Source organism: Platalea leucorodia (assembly GCF_965183815.1).
Source record: "Platalea leucorodia genome assembly, chromosome: 18".
Lineage (NCBI taxonomy): Eukaryota > Metazoa > Chordata > Aves > Pelecaniformes > Threskiornithidae > Platalea > Platalea leucorodia.
The window spans coordinates 9,790,917-9,808,921 of NC_138840.1; the positions used below are offsets into that span (position 1 = coordinate 9,790,917).

Here is an 18,005-nt window from a genome sequence, read left to right on the forward strand (position 1 = left end):
ACGTCCGTCCCCAGGGAGCCGCTTTCCGCTGCCCATTCTGGTGCTTTCCAGCGGCGGTTTCTCAAAGCACGCCCCGAGCAGGGCCGCAGGCCAGCGCCGTTAGCCCCTCCTTTCTCCACCAGCTTCCGCACAGATACTTCTGATTTCATCACTCTGCTCTCCAAGACAGGAGGACTGAAAACGCAGTGCAATAGCCCCGAACAGCTAGCAGAGGTCGCTTAACATGCGCCGGGTGAGCCCTGGGAAACGAGATTTCGCGGCTGCGTTGCCTATGGCGAGGCACCTCCTAGCTAAATGTGTCTTAAATCATTTTGGGCAAAGCCTGGAAGGGATAAACCCCACGGATCCCGCCGGGTTCCACTCTGCCCCTACCCCTTGCCTCCCAGACAGGCAGGAAGCCGCCGGTTCTGAAGTGTTTGCGCTCCTGCGCCTACATGTAAATAAAACACCCAGGAGGGATTGTGAAAATGGAGCTTTTCCTGCCTACACACGCTCACACAGGCTGGGAAAGGGATGAGGTATTTTTAGGAAAAGCTGGGCAGGGAGTATGTGAGCTCCTGGGGGTCTCTCGGACCCCTCTGGGCCAGGACAGGGCACAGTTTCCAGCAGGCATCAGTGCAAAAAAGCTCCCAAAGCAAGATTTCCATCGGCAAGCTGGGGTGCTCCACAAGGAGTGCTGCCGTTAGCGTTATTAAATCACTGGTGGTAATTGAAGAGCAAAATGAAGGAAACACAGAGCTCCCCTCCCTCCCGTCACCCGCTCTAAGGCAGGAACAGGCAAACGTTTCACCTGCCCTCTTGGCTTTATCGCCACCGACGGGACCAGGGCCAGCTTGACCTCGGCACTGCTGGAGGCCGGGTCCGGCACGCTGATGCCGCGGGCGCAGAGCAGTTACATCACATCACACGCTTTGGGGTAATTCGGTTGGTATTGATCCAGCTGCAGAAGTTTGGAAAACACTTTGTCAACAACCCCCGCCCTGGCAGACTGATGCTTTCCCAGAGCGGGTCATCGTAGTGGGTGACTTTTCCCACCCCTATGGCCCCTGATGCTCGTTATCTCTAATGCAGGAATCCTCCGGACGCTTTGCAGCAGAGGCAGCTGCCCACCCCGGTTCGCTGCGGAGGGGGAGGAAGGGGAGGCTGAAGCACTAGGATATTTTTAAGTGACTTCTCCAAGGTTACAAAAGGCATCTGTGGTTGAGAAAGGAAGCAAAGAAACAAACGGGACGCTTCCTCCCCACTGCTGCCTGAGTGCCAAAGGGAGAAAAGCAAACCTGGTCCAAACAGGGGACGGTCAGGGGTCGGGGAGCATCTTCGGCCCCACTCCCGGACAGTGAGACGAGCAAGCCGCTGCCGAGCAAAGGGCTGGGGTGCCGCTGCCGAGCAAAGGGCTGGGGTGCCGCTGCCCTGCCTGCCAGGCCTACGGCAGAGACCCAAGGTCGTGGGGAGAGCGGTGCCCACCCCTGCCCCAGGCTGCCTGGGGGGTTTGCACAGGACGTGCAGGGGAGTTCGCCCTGGTTTGCCCGGGGGGTCCCTCCCGGGGATGCTCTGGGGGGTCCCACCCAGGGATGGTCCAGGGGGCCCTGCTCGGGGATGCTCGGGGGGTCCCTCCTGGGGATGCTCAGGGGATCCCTCCTGGGGATGCTCGGGGCTGCCTGCCCCATTCAGCTGGGCGGTCCCACCCGGGGATGCTCAGGTGCCTGCCCCAGGAAGCCGGGGGTCCCTCTCCGGGATGCTGGGGGTCCCTCCCCGGCGCCCTTCCCCCGGGACCCCACCGCCCACCTACCCAGCTTCATGAGGCAGGCCAGCAGGATCCAGAGGGAGATCTCGAAGGGGATGCGGATGTGGTCGTAGTCGATGGCCAGGACCGGGAAGGCTTTGCGGGGCTTGGCGTGCCCCTCGCCCGAGCCGTTGGCCGGCTGCTTGTTCAGCGGCTGGATCTCCTGGGCGGAGGCGGGCGGCGCGGGGGTGAACCCCCCGATCTCCGCCCGGGGCGGCTGGGCCGGCTGCCCCTGCGGGGGCTCGGAGGTCAGCATGGGGTTGGCCTGCAAGCCCTGGCCGGGCAGCAGCGACCCCAGCAGCAGCAGGGCCCAGGGCAGGGCGCGCAGGGCCATGGCGGCGGCGGGGGGCTCGGGCGGGCGGCGGGGCCCGCCGGCGGCGTGGGGCTGGAGCCGCCCCGCCGACAGCCGGAGCGCAGCTGGGGCGGCCGCGGCGCCGGGGCACATCCCACCGAGCGGCCGGGGAGGAGGCAGCGGCGGGGGCGGCGCCGGCGGCGGCGGCGGGAGGAGGAGGAGGAGGGCGGCGGGGCGGGGGGGCTGCGGGGCGGGGGTGCGGAGATGGGGTCCCCTGCGGAGCCGGGTGCCGCTGCGGGGCGGGGGGGGGCGACGCAAGGAGGGGAGGGAGGAACAAGGCGGGGGGGCTGGTGCAAAGGGGGTGCCTGGCGGCGAGGGGGTGCAGGCAAAGGGGGGTGTCAAGGCAAGGTGGGACCCGACTGAAAAGGGGATGCGCAGAGGAGAGGCAAGCAACGGAGGAGGGGGCAAGCCTCAGGGGCGAGCAACGGAGGAGGGGGCAAGCCAAGGGGTGCGAGGAGACGAGGGGGCGCAAGGCGAAGGGGGGGTGCGTGGAGGCAGAGGGTGCTAAGGCGAGGCGGGAGGCGCAGAGACGCGGGGGGCTGCCAGGAGGGGTGCGCAGGGCGAGGGGGGCGCAAGGAGTCAAAGGGGCCCCGATGCGAGGGCGCGGGGTGCAACGGCCAGGGAGGGAGAGGGGACCTGCGGATGGGGCGGGCGGGTGCCCGCCGCCGGAGGGGTGCGGTGGGGCGCGCAGCATGGCGCCGTGCCCAGCAGCGTGGGGTGGCGGGGAGGCTGCGGGTGCACGGCCCAGGCAGCAGGCCGGGGGCAGCCGGGGCCGGCAGAGCGCCCTGGGCCGTTGGGGAGAGCGGAGCAGCCGCCTGCCTCCTCCGTGTTGGCTGCGTGGAGAGGGACAGCCACGGCCTGCTTAGCCTCAGCATGGAGGCACGGCTCCGGGGCAGTGGGATTTGCAGAGCAATGACTTCCAGGGGAACGGGGAAGGGGCCCGGTGGGCGCTGGCGGCTATTCTGGACCAACATGGTGCTGTAACCCCATGTGTGCTTGTTGGTGCCGCCGTGCCCTTCGCCCTGGTCACCAGCGTAGTCTGAGTCACCAGGAAATCTGATAAGGCTCTAATAAAACCACTGGAGTAGCACGGGGGGGTCGCTTGGCACCGTGCGCCTGGGCTCAGCCACCCTGATTGCTTAGCTCTGCTACCGACTTCCTGAGCGTCACGTGCGTGTGACTGGAGCTATCAAAACCGGCGGGAGTTTTGAACTGATTTATTAGCTAAACTAAAGGGGCAAATGAGCCTTTTGGTAAAGATGCAGTCCCTGTTCCTTGGGGGCACTTGGCGTGGGGGAGGCATGGGCCCTTGACATGTTGCAGAGCCGCTAAAACTCCAGCTTTGAAGGCTACGCTTGCTGGTTGGCATCGGTTACATTCTTGTTTTAAGGTGGCATCAGCTCCCAAAGCGCTGGCGGTCGGACACGCTCGGGGAAGGCTGCAGGGAATGCGGCCCTGCACCCTCCCGGCAGGCGGGAGGGGAGCACTGCAGCCTTGCTGCAGCGACCTGGTGGAAATCATTAACAAACGTGACCCATCAATTAAAGTGAATCACCAGCCTGAGCAGGAACCAGCTAGGTGTGTCAGTTCCTCTCTTCCGCTTGGTTGTGTTCTGGATAGTCAAATTAATCTGTTTTAGCAATTAAGCAAGGAATCCTGAGCGTTTCTCCTTTTGAAAGGGCGTAGCCATATCTGGGTGAGAAGCCTGATCCTAGACGACGGCAGTTACTACGCGTTTCGGTTGAAGCAGGACTGTGAGCTGGCAGCACGCAGACAGCTAGAGGCTCGTTCAGGAGAAAACACTGGGGCTGGTTTTCTTTCAGAAACTGTTCCGAGAAGCTAAAACCAGTACAATGTTCCTGTGAAATAACTGGGTCAGATTTCTCCACCTCCTCGTGCCTGGATCAATCGGCGACCGTGGTGGGTAGGTCTGAACTGTCTCGTACCTGGCTGTTGTACATTTGCCAGGGGGGGACGCAACATCAAATTAACTTCTTGCGGCTTTGGTAGCGTACATTCCCAGCCTGCTTGGCTGATACTGGCTGGTCAAGGGCCTTTCAACCTATTGAACTCGGTCGGTGCAAATTCTTGGCAAAGTGGAAAGATATTCCAGCTTCCTCCGGGTCAGGAGACGAAGATCTGGAGGCATCCAATTAAATTTGTGTTCCTGAGTTAATCCATCAGCACTGCAGTGCTCTGACAGTGGCAAATATCCCCATCGGGGCCTTGGGGCTTGAGCTGCCTTGGGGCTTTTTTCAGTTATTTGTGTCTCCTGTGTTAGGAGCGTAGTGCAGTCGCCTCCAGCTTCTCGTGGCCCAGCCGAGATGCTCGCCGTGGTTCTTGGAACTTGCACCACCCTCGCACCAGGAGGGAGCATAATTAGGATCAAGCTGCTTAGCCTGCAAAGGGGGAGCAATGCAACCGCATGAACGGGCAGATGGAGCTTTAAAAATGTCCCATCAAGCAAATTACGTAAGTTATAATACACCAGAGCTTATCCTGTTGTATCTTGGAGAGCAAAATCAGACGCTGTGCATATACCTAAGTTCATAATTGTCTTCCTTGGCCCCTGGAAATACTTCATACCTCCTGCCTTCAAGCAGCCGTGCAGCCGGGCACCTTCTCTGACCCAGACCCCGGCGCTCCCCCTGCTCCTCCAGGCCATGCAAGCGCACGGAGCTTCACAGCCCAGCACACGCTAATGCAGTTGTGTGCCCACGTGCATCAGGCAGAATTCAGCCCTCATATCGAGAGAATCCTCCGCGAAGCTTTGCTATTCTGTAGCAGCTTTGATCAGAGGGTCTGAATATTTTCCAGCAGATGTTAATCATCAAAAGGTAAACATCATTTACATTGCACAGGGAGGTAAGCCCAAGTAGACACCAAAAGGGAAGCGTTTTCTGAGTCGTGCAAGGAATCGGCAGCAGATTTGCTCAGAGAAACCAGGAGTGCAGACCTTGCTGTACATACTGGCTGCAGCCCACGCTGGCTACAAGAATGTTTCTATATGTTTATAGTCCATTTCTATGTTAGACCCAGCTCTTTCTTTCTCATCCTCTGTGCATTTATTTGATAAAGATGAATTCGGCACCGCTACCTCTCTCTCTGTTCACACCGTGCCCCTGTTCCCCCATCCCCACTTGCAACTCACAACGGCCTGAGCAAAGCGGGTGCAGGTCAGGCTTTCCCTCTCAGTTAAATTATTTTCTTTTCCTTTGGTCTGCCCCAATAAACAGCACAGGGAAGTGAAAACTAAAGGATGTGTGACTCTAAATTTTATTTCAATTTTATTTCATTTTTATTTTTTTTTATTTTTATCCCCCGCAGCCCTGTTTCATGAGGGTAGTCTCCAAGGTGGTGTTTATCCTGCAGGAGGTCGGGTGCCGGGAGGAGAACGCCTTGTTTACATTCCCCAGCCTGCCTCCAGTTCCCTTTGAGACTGCAGCGGGAAACCTCAGCTCTGACAGCCAGAGCCAGCGAGTACCCCCGCTCCTCCCTGGCTTCATCCGCTGTTAGGCCTGTCTGTCACCAGCTCAGAAAAAAATCAAGCTCCTGTGCCCCAATTTTCTCTCCGTCAGCCAGCAAAACTTACATGTCAAGGGCATCTGCAGCCTGCCTGATTTCTGTGTAGAGCTTTAGATCCCCATGAGGACGGCATCTGAGAAAAGAAGATAAAACCGTGTTGTAAGGATGATAGTGATGGATCCCAATTATTATTTGTTTAATTAAAAGAGTCTGGACAGATACAGAGGCAACAATTAACAATTATCTTCCATCAAGAACTTTGACAACAGCCAAATAAGTTAATGGGTTATGAGATGAAGACAAATCATTACAGCTAATGGCTGGTCTGTCATTTGTGAGTCTGAAGGTGTACGGGAGAGTCCTCACGCTCCCATGTGATGCCTGATTTAAGGGGCTTTTTGCTCCTTCTGTTCACACAGAACAGGCAAGTAGCAATTTTCTTCTGTTGTGCAGCTGGGATTATCTAGGAGACATGGAATTAAGTTCTAAATGAAAATTTAAGCTATTCATTACACTTTATTAATACACTTCGGAATGTTTAATTGTGAAAATAAATTATAGAGAGATGAATTCATAACTTCTGATGTATTTTTACCCCCTCCACCCCCCTTGCCGGGACGGTGCGTTAAGATAATCAGGACTAGCAGAGGTGCCAGCCTTGCCTTCGCCCCCAGCGCCGCGGCCGGGCGTGCGGGGCAGCGGGGAGGACGAGGGAGGGGAAGGATTTTGCAAACACTGCCACCCCCTGGCTCTTCCCACAGAGTTACATTTTTTTCCCCACAAAACCTAACTTTGTGCTGACTGCGGGAGCCGTGCACTTCGCTTCTCCAGATCGCTGGTGGGAAGGCCGAAGGCCGGCGGGCAGGGACTCGCTTTTCCGCTGGGACCCGGCCACAACCCGCTGCCTGCGGGCAGCCCGCGCCCTGGGCTGCCCCTGCGCTGGGCCGAGCCGTGCGGGAGGGCTCCGGCCGCGGCGAGGGGAGGGCCGCGGGGTGGCGGAAAGGCGCCGCGGAGCCCAAGCCCCCATCCCGGCCCTGTCCGAGGGCCGCTGCGGCGCGGCCCGGGCACCCTCCGGGGCCCGTGCGTGAGGCAGCGGGGGCCCAGGCCCCGCTGCGGCCTGCAAGCTGAGGGGATCCAGGCCCAACGAGGCCTGGCTTTAAGCAGCCCCCGGGCTTGGTGAAGGGGGAAGGAGGAAGGGGAGCCGCGGAAGGGCCTGGCGGGAGGGGCAGAGGGACGTGGCCGGGCCCCGAGGCTCCAGCGCGGCGGGCGGAGGCCCGCCGCAGGCGGCCATCCCCCCCTCCGCGAACTACAACTCCCAGCAGCCCCTTCGCGGCGCCGCGCTCCCACCCCCCCTCCGCGCCCGCACGGCGCGCTCCGCCCTTCCCGTTGGTTCGGGCGGCTGTCAATCACGGCGTGGCGGCGGCCGGGAGGGCAGGACGGGGACGTATTCTCGAAAGCGACTTACGCCGTTTGCGCGGGGTCGGGGTCGGTGCGGGTGCGAGGCGGGTGGTGGCGCAGTTGGCGTGGCGCACGCGCAGAGCTGCGCGGGGAGCGCGGCGGCGGCGGGGGGGGGGGGGGGGGGCTGCTGAGCGCCGGGTAGCGGGCGGGGGTGAACGGGAGGGGGCGGGGGGCACGGCGGGGCCTAGGCCGGGCCGCGCCTGAGGGCCCTGCCCGCGCCCCGGGGACGGCGCCCGCAGCCTGCGGGGGCCCCTCTGGTTGCCCCCTGCGCTCGGTCCCGCTCTCCCCCCCGCATGGATGGAGCCTCGCAACTTCCAGTACCCGCTGCGCCCGCACCCGGGAGGCCTGACAGGTAACGGGCCGCGCCCGCCCCCGCACCCCCCTCCCGACAGCTGCCCCCCTGCACCCCCCTCCCTGCCAGCTGCCCCCCTGCACCCCCTCCCGCCAGCTGCCCCCCGTACCTCCCTTCTCTTACAGGTCCCCCCCACCCCTGCCGCCCCCTCTTCCCTGCAAGTTCCCCCCACCCGGGCCCTGCCAGGTGCCCCTCGTCTCCCTGCCGGGCATCCCCCCCCGCCAGGAGCCTGACCCCATCCCTCTTCAGAAGCCCTCCTTTATCCAGCCCCTCATCCCCCACGTTCCCCGTCCCGTCTGCCTGCCCCTCGAACCACGCACCTCTTCCCCCCCAGCCCTGTTGATACCTGCGCTCTCTGGCTGGTACCCACCCCCCTGCCAGGCTCAGCCCCTGCTTTTTGGCTTCTCTTCCCCTCTCCCACCGCTGGTACTGCCCTGTCCTCGCTTTCTTCTCCCCTTTCCGAAGGGCTGACTCTGCCCTGCTCCCTCCCCTGCTCACCTTTCCCGGGCTAAAGCCTTCACGGGAAACTTTCCCCTGCCCCGGTGGGTGTCCCGCAGCCCCTTGGAGAGGAGATCAGCCTTTCCTCCTAGCCACTGCTGGCTAAACTCCTTCCTGGAGCTACTGGGCCAGGGGGGTCTTGGCATCAGGCTGTTCCTTGTGCTGGGCTGAGGTGTTGTCTTGCATCTTCCCTTTCCTTGGCCGTGTCAGCGGGGGGATGAAGGGCAGAGGTAGGGTGCCAGCTTAGAGGGCTGCTGCCTCAGCCACAGCTGCTGTGGGGCCGGCGTCTCTGGGCATGTCAAAGTTTCCCTGGTGCTCTTCTCCTCTTGTGCTGGGTCTGTCAGGTCTCGGATCCTACCTCTTCTCCTGTCCGCCCCTGTTGTAAGCAACTCTTTCCTCAGTTGGCTGGCTCCGTGTTCAGAGCCATCTGTCCTGGGGAGCGACTGCTGCTCCTGGCAACTCCTTCAGCTGTAGCAAAACCTTCTTTTTACGAGGTGTCTGCTGCTAACCAGGCCATTTACTCTTGTTTCTCTAGGTTTGTTTAAAAAAATCTACCTATTTATATGTATATATTTTAATTTGATCCGTGACCTCTTGGAAAGTCAAGGTAAAGAGGATAGGGAAAATAAGTTGTGAGACTAAAGAAGCCTGCTGAGTTGGGTCCCAGTGGTATTTGGATGGGTGAAGTAATTTATAGATGCTTAAGGGAAGGGTCATAGGAATCTTCCTTTGGGATGAGTCGCATATCTGCAAGGCTTGTGGTGTGCAGAGTGCTGCTTTTTTCAATGACCTTGAGTTTGGAGAAACTTGGGCGCATCCAAACAGTTAGGAATTGGATTGCTTATTTAAGGTTGCTAATTTAAGAATGAGTCCTGCTGCTTTGTGAAGTTCCTTAGTGTTGATGGAGCTTTTCTGAACGGCAGTGGTCCCCAGGTTTGAACTTTGAAGCGCACGTCCACAGGGTGCTTCTCTGTGTCAATGCGTTGCTGTGTGTGTAGGTGAGGTAGGGGGGTGGTCCTGTGAGGGGAAAACACATTCAAGCAAAGGAACAACCTCCCAAATGCTAGCGGCGTTGGGACCGTTCGGTATTAAAGCAACTAAATTGTTTGCGTGATCAATGTCAAGGCTTTGTTTCCAGACTTAGAGCAAGTGTTTCAGGAAAATTAGAAGAGCCAGCTGGGGAAAGCCAGAGAATTTTGTTACTCCCTGTACCCTGAAGCACCCTTTGAAAGCGTACCTTTCCAGGAGCTTAAGAGGCTCTTAAGTTACTGTCAGTGCAAATACAGCCTAGCAGATTTTGGGCCCACACCCTGCAGAAATCCGTGGCTTGTTAATTTTTGACTGCAGATTTAAAGGCCAAGTGTTGCGAAAGTTCTTTTTCTGCCTCTGGAGCTTTGCATTGCAGGAGCAGAAGAGGCCAACGAGCGAACTACAGCCAACTGCAGGTGGGGTGGTCCTCTTTACGCTTCAGGGTGTAGTTCAAGAAGAGGCTGTTGCTGTGGATGAGGTGACAGCTTTAACTGGATCCCAGGTTTTTAGTCCTGTCTGGGGTATTCTAGGCAGGTTTGAACAGTGAGGGATGAGGGAAGGTTGTCCTTGCTTGGAATTGAGCGCGGAGATGCTCTTGGAGGTTGACGACGAAATGTGCTCCAGTGTCATGTAATAAATGCCCAAAAAAAAGGTCATGATGATCTCTTACATGTAGCCAAAGTGAAGCTGCTTGTGGGGTCGTCACTGGTTGCAACAGCGCAGATTTATCCTAAATTGTTCCTTCTCCCTGGGACTTAATCCTCTCATTTCATCATGAGTTGGTTGTGCAGGTTTCGTTAAAAGCCAGAGAACTGCATGAATGGTTTAGGAAACAATACATCTAAAAGTGAACTGAATTTGTACAGTGGTTTTGCTGAAACAAAAACCCAGAGGTTTTGCTGAAAGAGGAACATCCTATACTAATTTACATGCCTTTAGTGGTAACAAATGGACAGACTCTTTGAATGGGCTTCATGATTGGAAGCTTTTATGTGTCTAAGAAATCAGAGGTGCCATTTATTCTTCTCTGATTATTTATATTTTTTTTTTCCTAAGAGACCTACAAATCTTAGGGGATTTTATGCTTTATGCCAGGGTCAGTTTCTAACGTAATTGGAGACTGTTGATCTACAAGTACAATGGTGTGGTCAATATAGTCTTGAGCCTTAAGAGCATTTAATGCTTCTTTCATAGTAGGAGCTCTACATGTATTAACTGCTAACGCGTGAACTAGGTAAGTGTCACATTCATGGTGAGTCTGGGATTGTGACGAGCTGTGGCTAATGGACAAAGTTTGACCTGGAATGAGAATTTGGGATTTCTTAATTCTTTGTCTGTGATTCCATGCTAATTTAAGCTTGCCAAGCCCTTGCAGCTGCGGTTTCTTACTGCTGCATACCTGTTGAGCAATGAAAAATAGCATCATGAAAGCAAGGAAGGCTCTTAGAGTCATCTTGGCTAAGCATATACGTATACTCTGGGAGGCCTTTAAGATTTTACAACATTGAGTTGCCAAACCAAGCCCTGTCTAGGCAAGAGAGAAATCTTAGGCTTGTGCATTCCCATTTGACTGTTTTTTTTCCAAACCTGTCCTTTTTTTTTTATGGTCAAACGCTAAAAAGCGTGGGTCAGCACCTCAGGTGTGCTGGGCGCTGACCGGCTCTCCAGCATGGCCTGGGTGCTGGTGGTTTGTGTTTCAGGTCAGTTTCAGGTCAGTTTCAGTGCAGTTCCACATGGTTCCAGTCAGTTTTGCGTCAGACCTTTTGTTCTAAACTGTGGCTTATTCCGCTTCGTCACCCAAAGGGCCCATTTCACTGATGATTTTCTTGACCTGTATCTTTTAAGAAATAAAGTTACGATGCGTTGGTCTCTTGTTGAGACCTGCTGAACAACGATCTGTTGAGAGCACCTCTGAGTTACCGCAGCTGACAATGACCTGTCCAGAGGGATGGGAAGCTCCACAACGCATCTGTAATCCTAAAAACACTTGCAGAAATAGCAAGCTCCCGTGTATTGCTGCGCTCCCCCAGCCAGCGTGTGTTTCAGAGTCCCAGAAGGTATAAAATGCTGTGGCAGAGGGGACTTTGTTGAAGAGCAAGGGAATTTGAGTCTCTCTTACGAGTGGTAGGTTTTGGGGGGGTTGGATGTTTGTTCCCTCTGAGCATCCTGTTCATACAGTCAAAGAGTGGATTTCTAGTGTATTAGTGGTTTTACAGTAACTTATTTAGCAGTAAACTGGCTTCTTGGTATGGGTTATTTATGTCTGTAGAGTATGGGAGATCTGTATCTTTCCATGAACATGCATTTCTCCATGTGTGTCCTTCAGGTCATTTGGTGCCGTTTCTTGCTAGATAGGAGTTTAATACAAAGGAGCTGTTTAGAACTAATTAGCCATGACTAGAGGTGGGAAATCTGGCAAAAATACTTCCAGGGTCCTTAGGAGAGCAGTGGGGCAATTGTCAATCGGGAGGTGACTGCCTGCTTGGCTCTGGCGTGGTCTTCGGCCTCTTTGGGGTCCTAAGATGAAAAGAAAACTCAACTGCTCTTAAAGAGGAAGCCCAGCAGTCCCTGCCTGGCAGGGAAGGAGAAGAGTTAGCCAGCTGCCACTTGGAGGGGGGGGGGCGACTGCGGACAGGGTCTGGGAACGTTGTAGGGAAGCACTAAGAAGAGTGGAAAGCTGCAGACAAGACTGAGGCGCTGAGATCTGCTGGAATATTGTCCCTTGTGTCTCTTGATGATGTACTTTGGGTTAATGGATCATTCACTTCTCTGGAAAAAGTTGTTTTGCTGTCATCAGTCACTGGTCACAGGTTCCTGCAGAAAAGTGCTGTGCGAGGTCGGGTGGCTGGTGTGTTTAATAGGGCTAGATGGAGGAGGAGGAGGGGAGCCTTGGCATATAATCTTAGAGGTGAGAAGATCTTGGGTTTTGTGCAGTGAGTACCAGAGTCCCTCGCCTGAGGGTGAGCTGCTGGGGTGGCGCAGAGGGATGGAGGGTCTCTCTGCCCTGCTGCAGCTATGGATGGAGAACACACTTGCGTATCTTGGAGGGTTTGTTTAAGGAGGCCAGTCTGTGGGGATCCAGCCTCGGAGATGGGCAGGTGGAGGCTTGTGAGCTGGAAAGGGTGTTTGGAGAAACTGGAGGAGAGAGATCACTGATACCGTTCATCCCTGCACGTTTAGTCTATCCAAACTTGAAGCTGCTTTTTGAGTTAGCAGTCCTCTTCTCTCGCTTGCAGAACTTAGCAGAAAAGTGTGTCTGGAAACCACGTCCTCGTGGATGTCTCCAGCAACGCAGCTTATTTAGCCCAGCTGGCACGCTTGTGTAGCGCTGGCCTTGGGCACAGGTAGCGAGGGGTCTGTCCTGGTTTCCCATGTTTACCTCTGAGCTGCACAGTCGGCGTGGTCCGCCGGCCCTCGTGCCCAGGCGCTTTGCTGCCGGCGCCTGCTGCCGCTCCTTCCCGTGCCTGTGAGCTGTTTGTAAGGGCAGTTGTTGTCCCCTCGTAGGCGCTGTCTCCATAAACAGGCAAAACAATATCTACGCTGAGCTCACGTGGAAAGGCAGAGGATAGGTTTCAAAATCTGATGGCTTAATTGCCCTACTACAAGAATTGGTGTGAAATATTGGTGATCAAATGCAGTCACAGTGCTGCCTCTTGCTACTAAGCCTGGGAGTGAAGCGACTATTACTTAACGTGAGAGTGAGTGAGGTTAAAGCTGCTTAAAACAGGAGGTGTCTTCCTGGGCATGCTAGCTAGCTTCCCTGGTCCTTCTTCTGGAGTAAAAGGAATGTGGATTAACTACATACGTGATGCACATATACGTACATACTAGCTCAGTTGCAGGTTGGCCAGTGGATTCTAGGGGAGCCCCAATTTATGCACTAAAACAGATGATGGGGTCCAAAGAATCTCAGCTGATTGCTCCAACATCTGGGGGAGCGAGTTGAGATGCTTCTGCCATGGTGAACTCGAGACGTGGCAGAGGATGTTGGTTTACTGGACACATCTGCTGCAGAAACTAGACTTGGGCTGTGGTGAGTTTGGGCTGCTGTGTTTACATCTGGGCTTTGAATCGATCCTGGTGAAAGCGCGGCCTCATCGGCCCTCGCTGGGCACGGACTGGGAGCAGGCTTGCCGTGCAAAGTCCTCCCGTCGTCAGGACTCGCCTGGCGCTCAAGGCCTGTGCTCTCGCTGTGGGAATTTTGTCCATTTTGTTCTCATCATACATCCAAAATAGGGCTGGAATACAACCGTGAGGGCTGCTTGTCTTCTGCCGTCGGGCCGTTCATCCTCAGAGACCTACAAGCAGCTGTGTCTTTTCTGTGCATGGTGCATTGGAGAGATCCTATGGCTACCCTAAAAATCCTGCTTTGGTGCCTGCTGCAAGAAAATCCGACTTGCAGTTTGTTTGTATGGCTTTTCTTGCTATCTGTAGGTCTAGTGACGTTTCTGTGTTCACCGCGGAGCTGCATAGAGGAGCCAGCTGTGTTAGGAAAGCGATCCAAACTTCCACTTCGGACAAACTCTGCTTTCTGTGAGGAAAAGTGAATTCTTCCTACCCATGGGGAAATGCCTGCATATGCACGCTAACAGGTTTTTGAAAGCAAATTGAAGCTGAAGCCCAGGGCTTTGGGGATCCCGGGGCGCGGGAGCCTCGTGGTTTTGCTGCGCAGTACGGCTGCACGGCCCTGAAGTTGCTAATGGGGGAAGCCCTCGCTTTGCAGCAACCTGGCAGATGAACCGGTAGAGAATCAGGCAGGGTTTGTCAAAACTTCTGCCTGACCTCAGCGGAATTATTTGTTGCTGTGCTTCTGTGAAATGTTCTTGTTTCAATGAATCAGCATTTCCGCATTCAAAAGAGGACTCGTTAGAAAATTTTGGCTTGTTCTGCTTGTGAATGCTGTTAAAGAGAATTTAAAACTATTGGGTTACATAGGACAAAATGGGTGTTTAAAATGTATTTCTTTTTTTAAAGAGAAATGTAGAAATATCAAAACGGGACAGCACAGGGCCTGTGGTATGTAAATTAGGTGAATTACATCATTTCTCAGAGACTAGCTGGTCCTCTGCTAGGCAGCCTGTCCGAGCAGGGTTGTGACAATCACTCTGCAATTTGAATGTTTTCTAGCAAGTGTAGCTAATTTTATGGGGTTTAAATTATTTAGGTTAGTGCATTAAATATGGAACTCCGTTAAGAGTGTGGAAAACTCTAATTTCTCCTGGAAATACAACTTTAAATGATCGCCCCTTTTCTATTGCTAATGTAAATGGGCGTTCAGATGATAGTGTCACCTGATGGCTGGCTGTTGTGATTTCTAGGGGACACTTACGCTCTTTTGTTTTGCTTTGGCTTTTTTGGCTGATAATCAAATGTAGTAAATGAGAGAGAAGAGGTGGCCAAAAATATCGATGTCTTGTTTATTCACAATATAAGAAGTCTGGTTGGTTGTAAAGCTTGGGAAAAGTGAAATCGGACATGAGTGGACATGTCATGGTGGGAGGCAAGCTGCAAAACAGGATGCTGCCTTGGGCTTGCAGGGTCTTTGCTGGCATGGAAACGTGGCCTTTCTAGGCTGGTGCACTCCCGGAGTTCTGCTTGTGGTGAATTTCTCTGCAAACTGGGGATGGCTTCTCAAGTCAGGCGTTCTTCAGTCTTACATTGTTCCTTCCTATCCTTGAGTTTCTTCAAGGAGCCTTTATAGAAAACTTTTCAGTTCTTAGCCACTGCTATTTTTAGGAAAAAAATTACTTAATATTGTATATGAATGGCCTAATATATTTGTATGCCTGCCTTTGTTCCCTCTCTGTTCTGTCCTGCAGGTAATTAAATGCCCTTAGTGTGGATCTTTGCTCTGTTGGCATGCTTGGATGCACAGCAGCTCTTCCGATAGCTTCTTTTCGTCTGCCCCATTGCAAGAAGATGGCAAAAGCAAACATTACCAGAGACATCATCCACAGACAGATCAAGGTATGTGTTAGCCAAGCGTTTGCTTGTGTTGGGTGCAGAGCAGATGAAGAATCGGTGTTCACGCTGGACTGGGAAATACTCATGTTGTTGCCTTTACTTCTGAAAAGATCTCTGCTACTTACGTATTGATAAGCTGTATAAGAAGCTTAAGAGAACAAACACATAGGACCTGTCACTGTCCTTAATGAAGAGCTGGGGTGAAGTATGGCATAATAGGCATACAGTTCTTCTCCCTAGCAGGAGCACACCATGCTAGTTTGACATCAGCAGGTCTGTTCCTTTTGAGTACAACGTTGAAGAGAGAATTCTGGCTACTTGTGTTTGGGCACCATAAAGGACCCTTAGCTAGCTTCCCTCATGAGTTTTCTGTCTGCCGCTTTATGTGTTCTCTTCGTGTGATCTTGTCATCAAAGGTATTTTCTGACTGTAGTAAAGCTAATGATCTCTGTCTCAGTCTCTTTCTGTCTCTTTTTCTTTCAAGAGTGGTGTGTTGCTTCCTTTGTGTAGGGAAAAACTTCGGTGGTGGTCGGATCAGTCATCTGATGGCTCCGTTTGTGAAATATTTCTTAACGTGAAAGGGCTAGCTACAGCAGACACAACAGGCAATTATTACTTGGACTCAGAGGCCTTAAATTATTTGCAGCTTTGCTGGTAATCAGCATTCACAACAGTGGTCTGTTAGTGGCCAGAGTAAGGAACCAGGAGCTTGAGTGCTCACTTCACTTTGCAGTTTGGTACCAAACTTTGTATTATAAGCTTGTAATTTCATCCATGTGCAAAGGTTTATTTTGCTGCTCTAACAAGGAAGGGATAGTTCTGTGGTTAGAGCCTTAGGCTGGGACTTTTTCACACTGCCTGCTCTGTTAGACTTTCATGAGTGACCTTGGGAAGGTTGCTAAGTGTGACAGTTCCTTGTGGGAAAAGCAATATCCTACTGCATGGACCTCACAAAGCCACTGAGGTTGCAATAGCAAGGCAATTATAACTGCAGCACCTTGCACTGGGCCTAGCAGTGTTTTGGGAATGCTATACGTAAAAATACATCAAGGGGTTTGAAGTTAGTAATGAAAGTTACTACGAAAAGCCTGTTTTGTTTTGTTTTTCCTCCAGTCCCCTTATATCTGTCTCCATTTTGTTTCCAAATAGCTTTTGTTGTGCGGAGTTCATTACTTAACATTGGTCTGCAGCACTGTAACATAGTACACTAGTTCTTTGTGTCTGCTCTGTGACTACTAACATGTTCCTGGTACCATAAGTATAATTTTTGACATTAGTGTTGCCATCTATAAATGGTGATAATGAAGGCTTAAGTTGTCTTCATCTGACTGTAGCACAGCGTGGGACAGGACCCAGGCTGGATCAGGTCCTGGGAAGGAATCGCCTTGGACATTAGATGTTCCATCCAAAATATGACTTGCATTCCCTTTTCTTCATGCCTGCCTCTGCAGTTGGCCTTCTTTCATTGAAGCCATCTGCTAATGCATCTGTGAACCCTGTGAGATCACAGGGGAAACAACTGTCCTGCTTTTCTTCACCTTCATTTGTACTGACGCAGTTCTGTGGCAGCTGTTCCCTTCCCTGTAGAACAGGCTGTGCTGTGGTACTGCAGCTACATGCTCCTGCTCTGTTTCTGATGAAATAAACGATCTCTAAAGGATGCTGTCCAGTTACGTTCCCCAATACTTTTCCCCTTGGTAGTGGTGCTTCGGGACAGATTCATAGAATTATTTAGGTTGGAAAAGACCTGTGAGATCATCCAGTCCCACCGATCCTGTGTAATGGCAGGCTTCTGAGCAGCTGTGGTCTAGTACTGCAGTCCTCAGGAGCAAGCTGCTTCTGGAGCCTTTGCCAAGGGATAATGACAGGCGTTCCCAAGCTCTTCTGTATCTTCTGTTTCTGGCCCAAAGTAGGCAACTTACTCTGTCTTGGGGTGAGCCTCTCAAACCTTCTCTTGGCTGCCCAGCTGAAGCCTGGCAATTAGATAAACATCATTTTAAACCGATTCAGGGGCAAGGATTACAAACTGCCTACCTGGAGATGATGCAAACGATGTCTCCCTACTACACGACAGGTACCTGATGCTATGGATGCCCTAATACTTGCCAAGGTCCCTGCTTCATTTTTAAAGTTCTTGAATCTTGTCTTAAAGGGAAAAAGGAGTGTTTTGTTTGCTGTAGTCAGTGCGACGCTTGTTTGCTTCATGCAGGAGAGGGGTGCGCTGGGCTTCGAACGACACTATCACGTCACCGATCCATTCATTCGACGCCTGGGCCTAGAAGCAGAATTGCAGGTAAGTGGGCAGTGTTTAAAGAGCAAACCGAGCTGCTTGGCGTATGACTTACTGCAGAAAGGAGAGCCTGCGGGAGGGTATGGCATTCTGTCTCTTGTGTGGGATAGATACTGATTACTTAGTCCCCTAAACGGCATTAGAGCCAGGAATAGCTCGGTGAGATCTTGCGTGAGCTTTCTGCGTTACCTAATGCACCTACAGGAGAGCCTTTAACGGGTGTGTATCAGCTCATCCTAGCAGCCGTGCCTGAAGAAGGCAACTGCCAACTGTTCAACGTATTCAGCTCTAATGCTGAAGACTGTCATGTGTTGCCTAAAAAATAGGTGGTTGTATTGCAGCCTAACACAGCTTAAAAAGATCTTAAGATTGTCTTGGTTTGGAGAAGGAAAGGATTCTTTTGTCCCCTTTTTCAGTCACATCTCCCACATCAAACGCTACTCAATGCTCTTGGTCTTTCCTGGTTAAGTTGTTAGTTAATTTGGGTGAAGATGTATGATACAGTCACCCAGCAGCAAGGTGCTTCTAAAAGAGTTATCAAAAGTGCATTTTCCCTGCGTTCCCAGAGAACCTGTACATGTAATTTGTCAGCTTAGCCAAGAGCTTTGGAAGCAAAGTCACCTTTCCGTGTGCACAGCAGGATTTCGTCTGTAGCCTCTGAGACTAAACTGCCATTTTATTCAACATTACTTTTTTTTTTTAATTTGTTTCATTTTGCCTTTTCTACCCCAACTGCTATGGCATGTCTTGTCTT

At 53.1% G+C, this 18,005-nt stretch overlaps 2 protein-coding genes and 1 long non-coding RNA gene across 4 annotated transcripts in view; 1 reads left to right on the forward strand and 2 right to left on the reverse strand.

Moving 5' to 3' along the window:
- SLC9A1 (solute carrier family 9 member A1) overlaps nucleotides 1-2,186 on the reverse strand; it is a 31,453-nt gene extending 29,267 nt beyond the window's left edge. Inside the window, exon 1 of the mRNA XM_082329783.1 lies at nucleotides 1,790-2,186. Within this exon, the coding sequence (XP_082185909.1) occupies nucleotides 1,790-2,117 (328 nt within the window). The 5' untranslated portion in view covers nucleotides 2,118-2,186. The remainder of the gene's footprint in view (nucleotides 1-1,789) is intronic.
- Nucleotides 2,187-2,487: 301 nt separating this feature from the next.
- Nucleotides 2,488-6,951, reverse strand: LOC309598636. The gene is made up of 3 exons (XR_014230099.1): nucleotides 6,452-6,951; nucleotides 5,728-5,793; nucleotides 2,488-4,534 (listed from the first exon to the last, which is right to left on the reverse strand). It is a non-coding gene; the product is annotated as an uncharacterized lncRNA (long non-coding RNA).
- Nucleotides 6,952-7,281: 330 nt separating this feature from the next.
- Nucleotides 7,282-18,005, forward strand: part of WDTC1 (WD and tetratricopeptide repeats 1) — a 32,351-nt gene continuing 21,627 nt past the window's right edge. Inside the window, exons 1-3 of one of the 2 annotated variants that reach the window (XM_082329760.1) lie at nucleotides 7,282-7,470; nucleotides 14,817-14,964; nucleotides 17,171-17,254. In XM_082329760.1, coding sequence (XP_082185886.1) covers nucleotides 14,857-14,964; nucleotides 17,171-17,254 — 192 coding nt within the window. In that variant the 5' untranslated portion in view covers nucleotides 7,282-7,470; nucleotides 14,817-14,856. The remainder of the gene's footprint in view (nucleotides 7,471-14,816; nucleotides 14,965-17,170; nucleotides 17,255-18,005) is intronic. The other variant, XM_082329759.1, reaches the window with a different exon arrangement.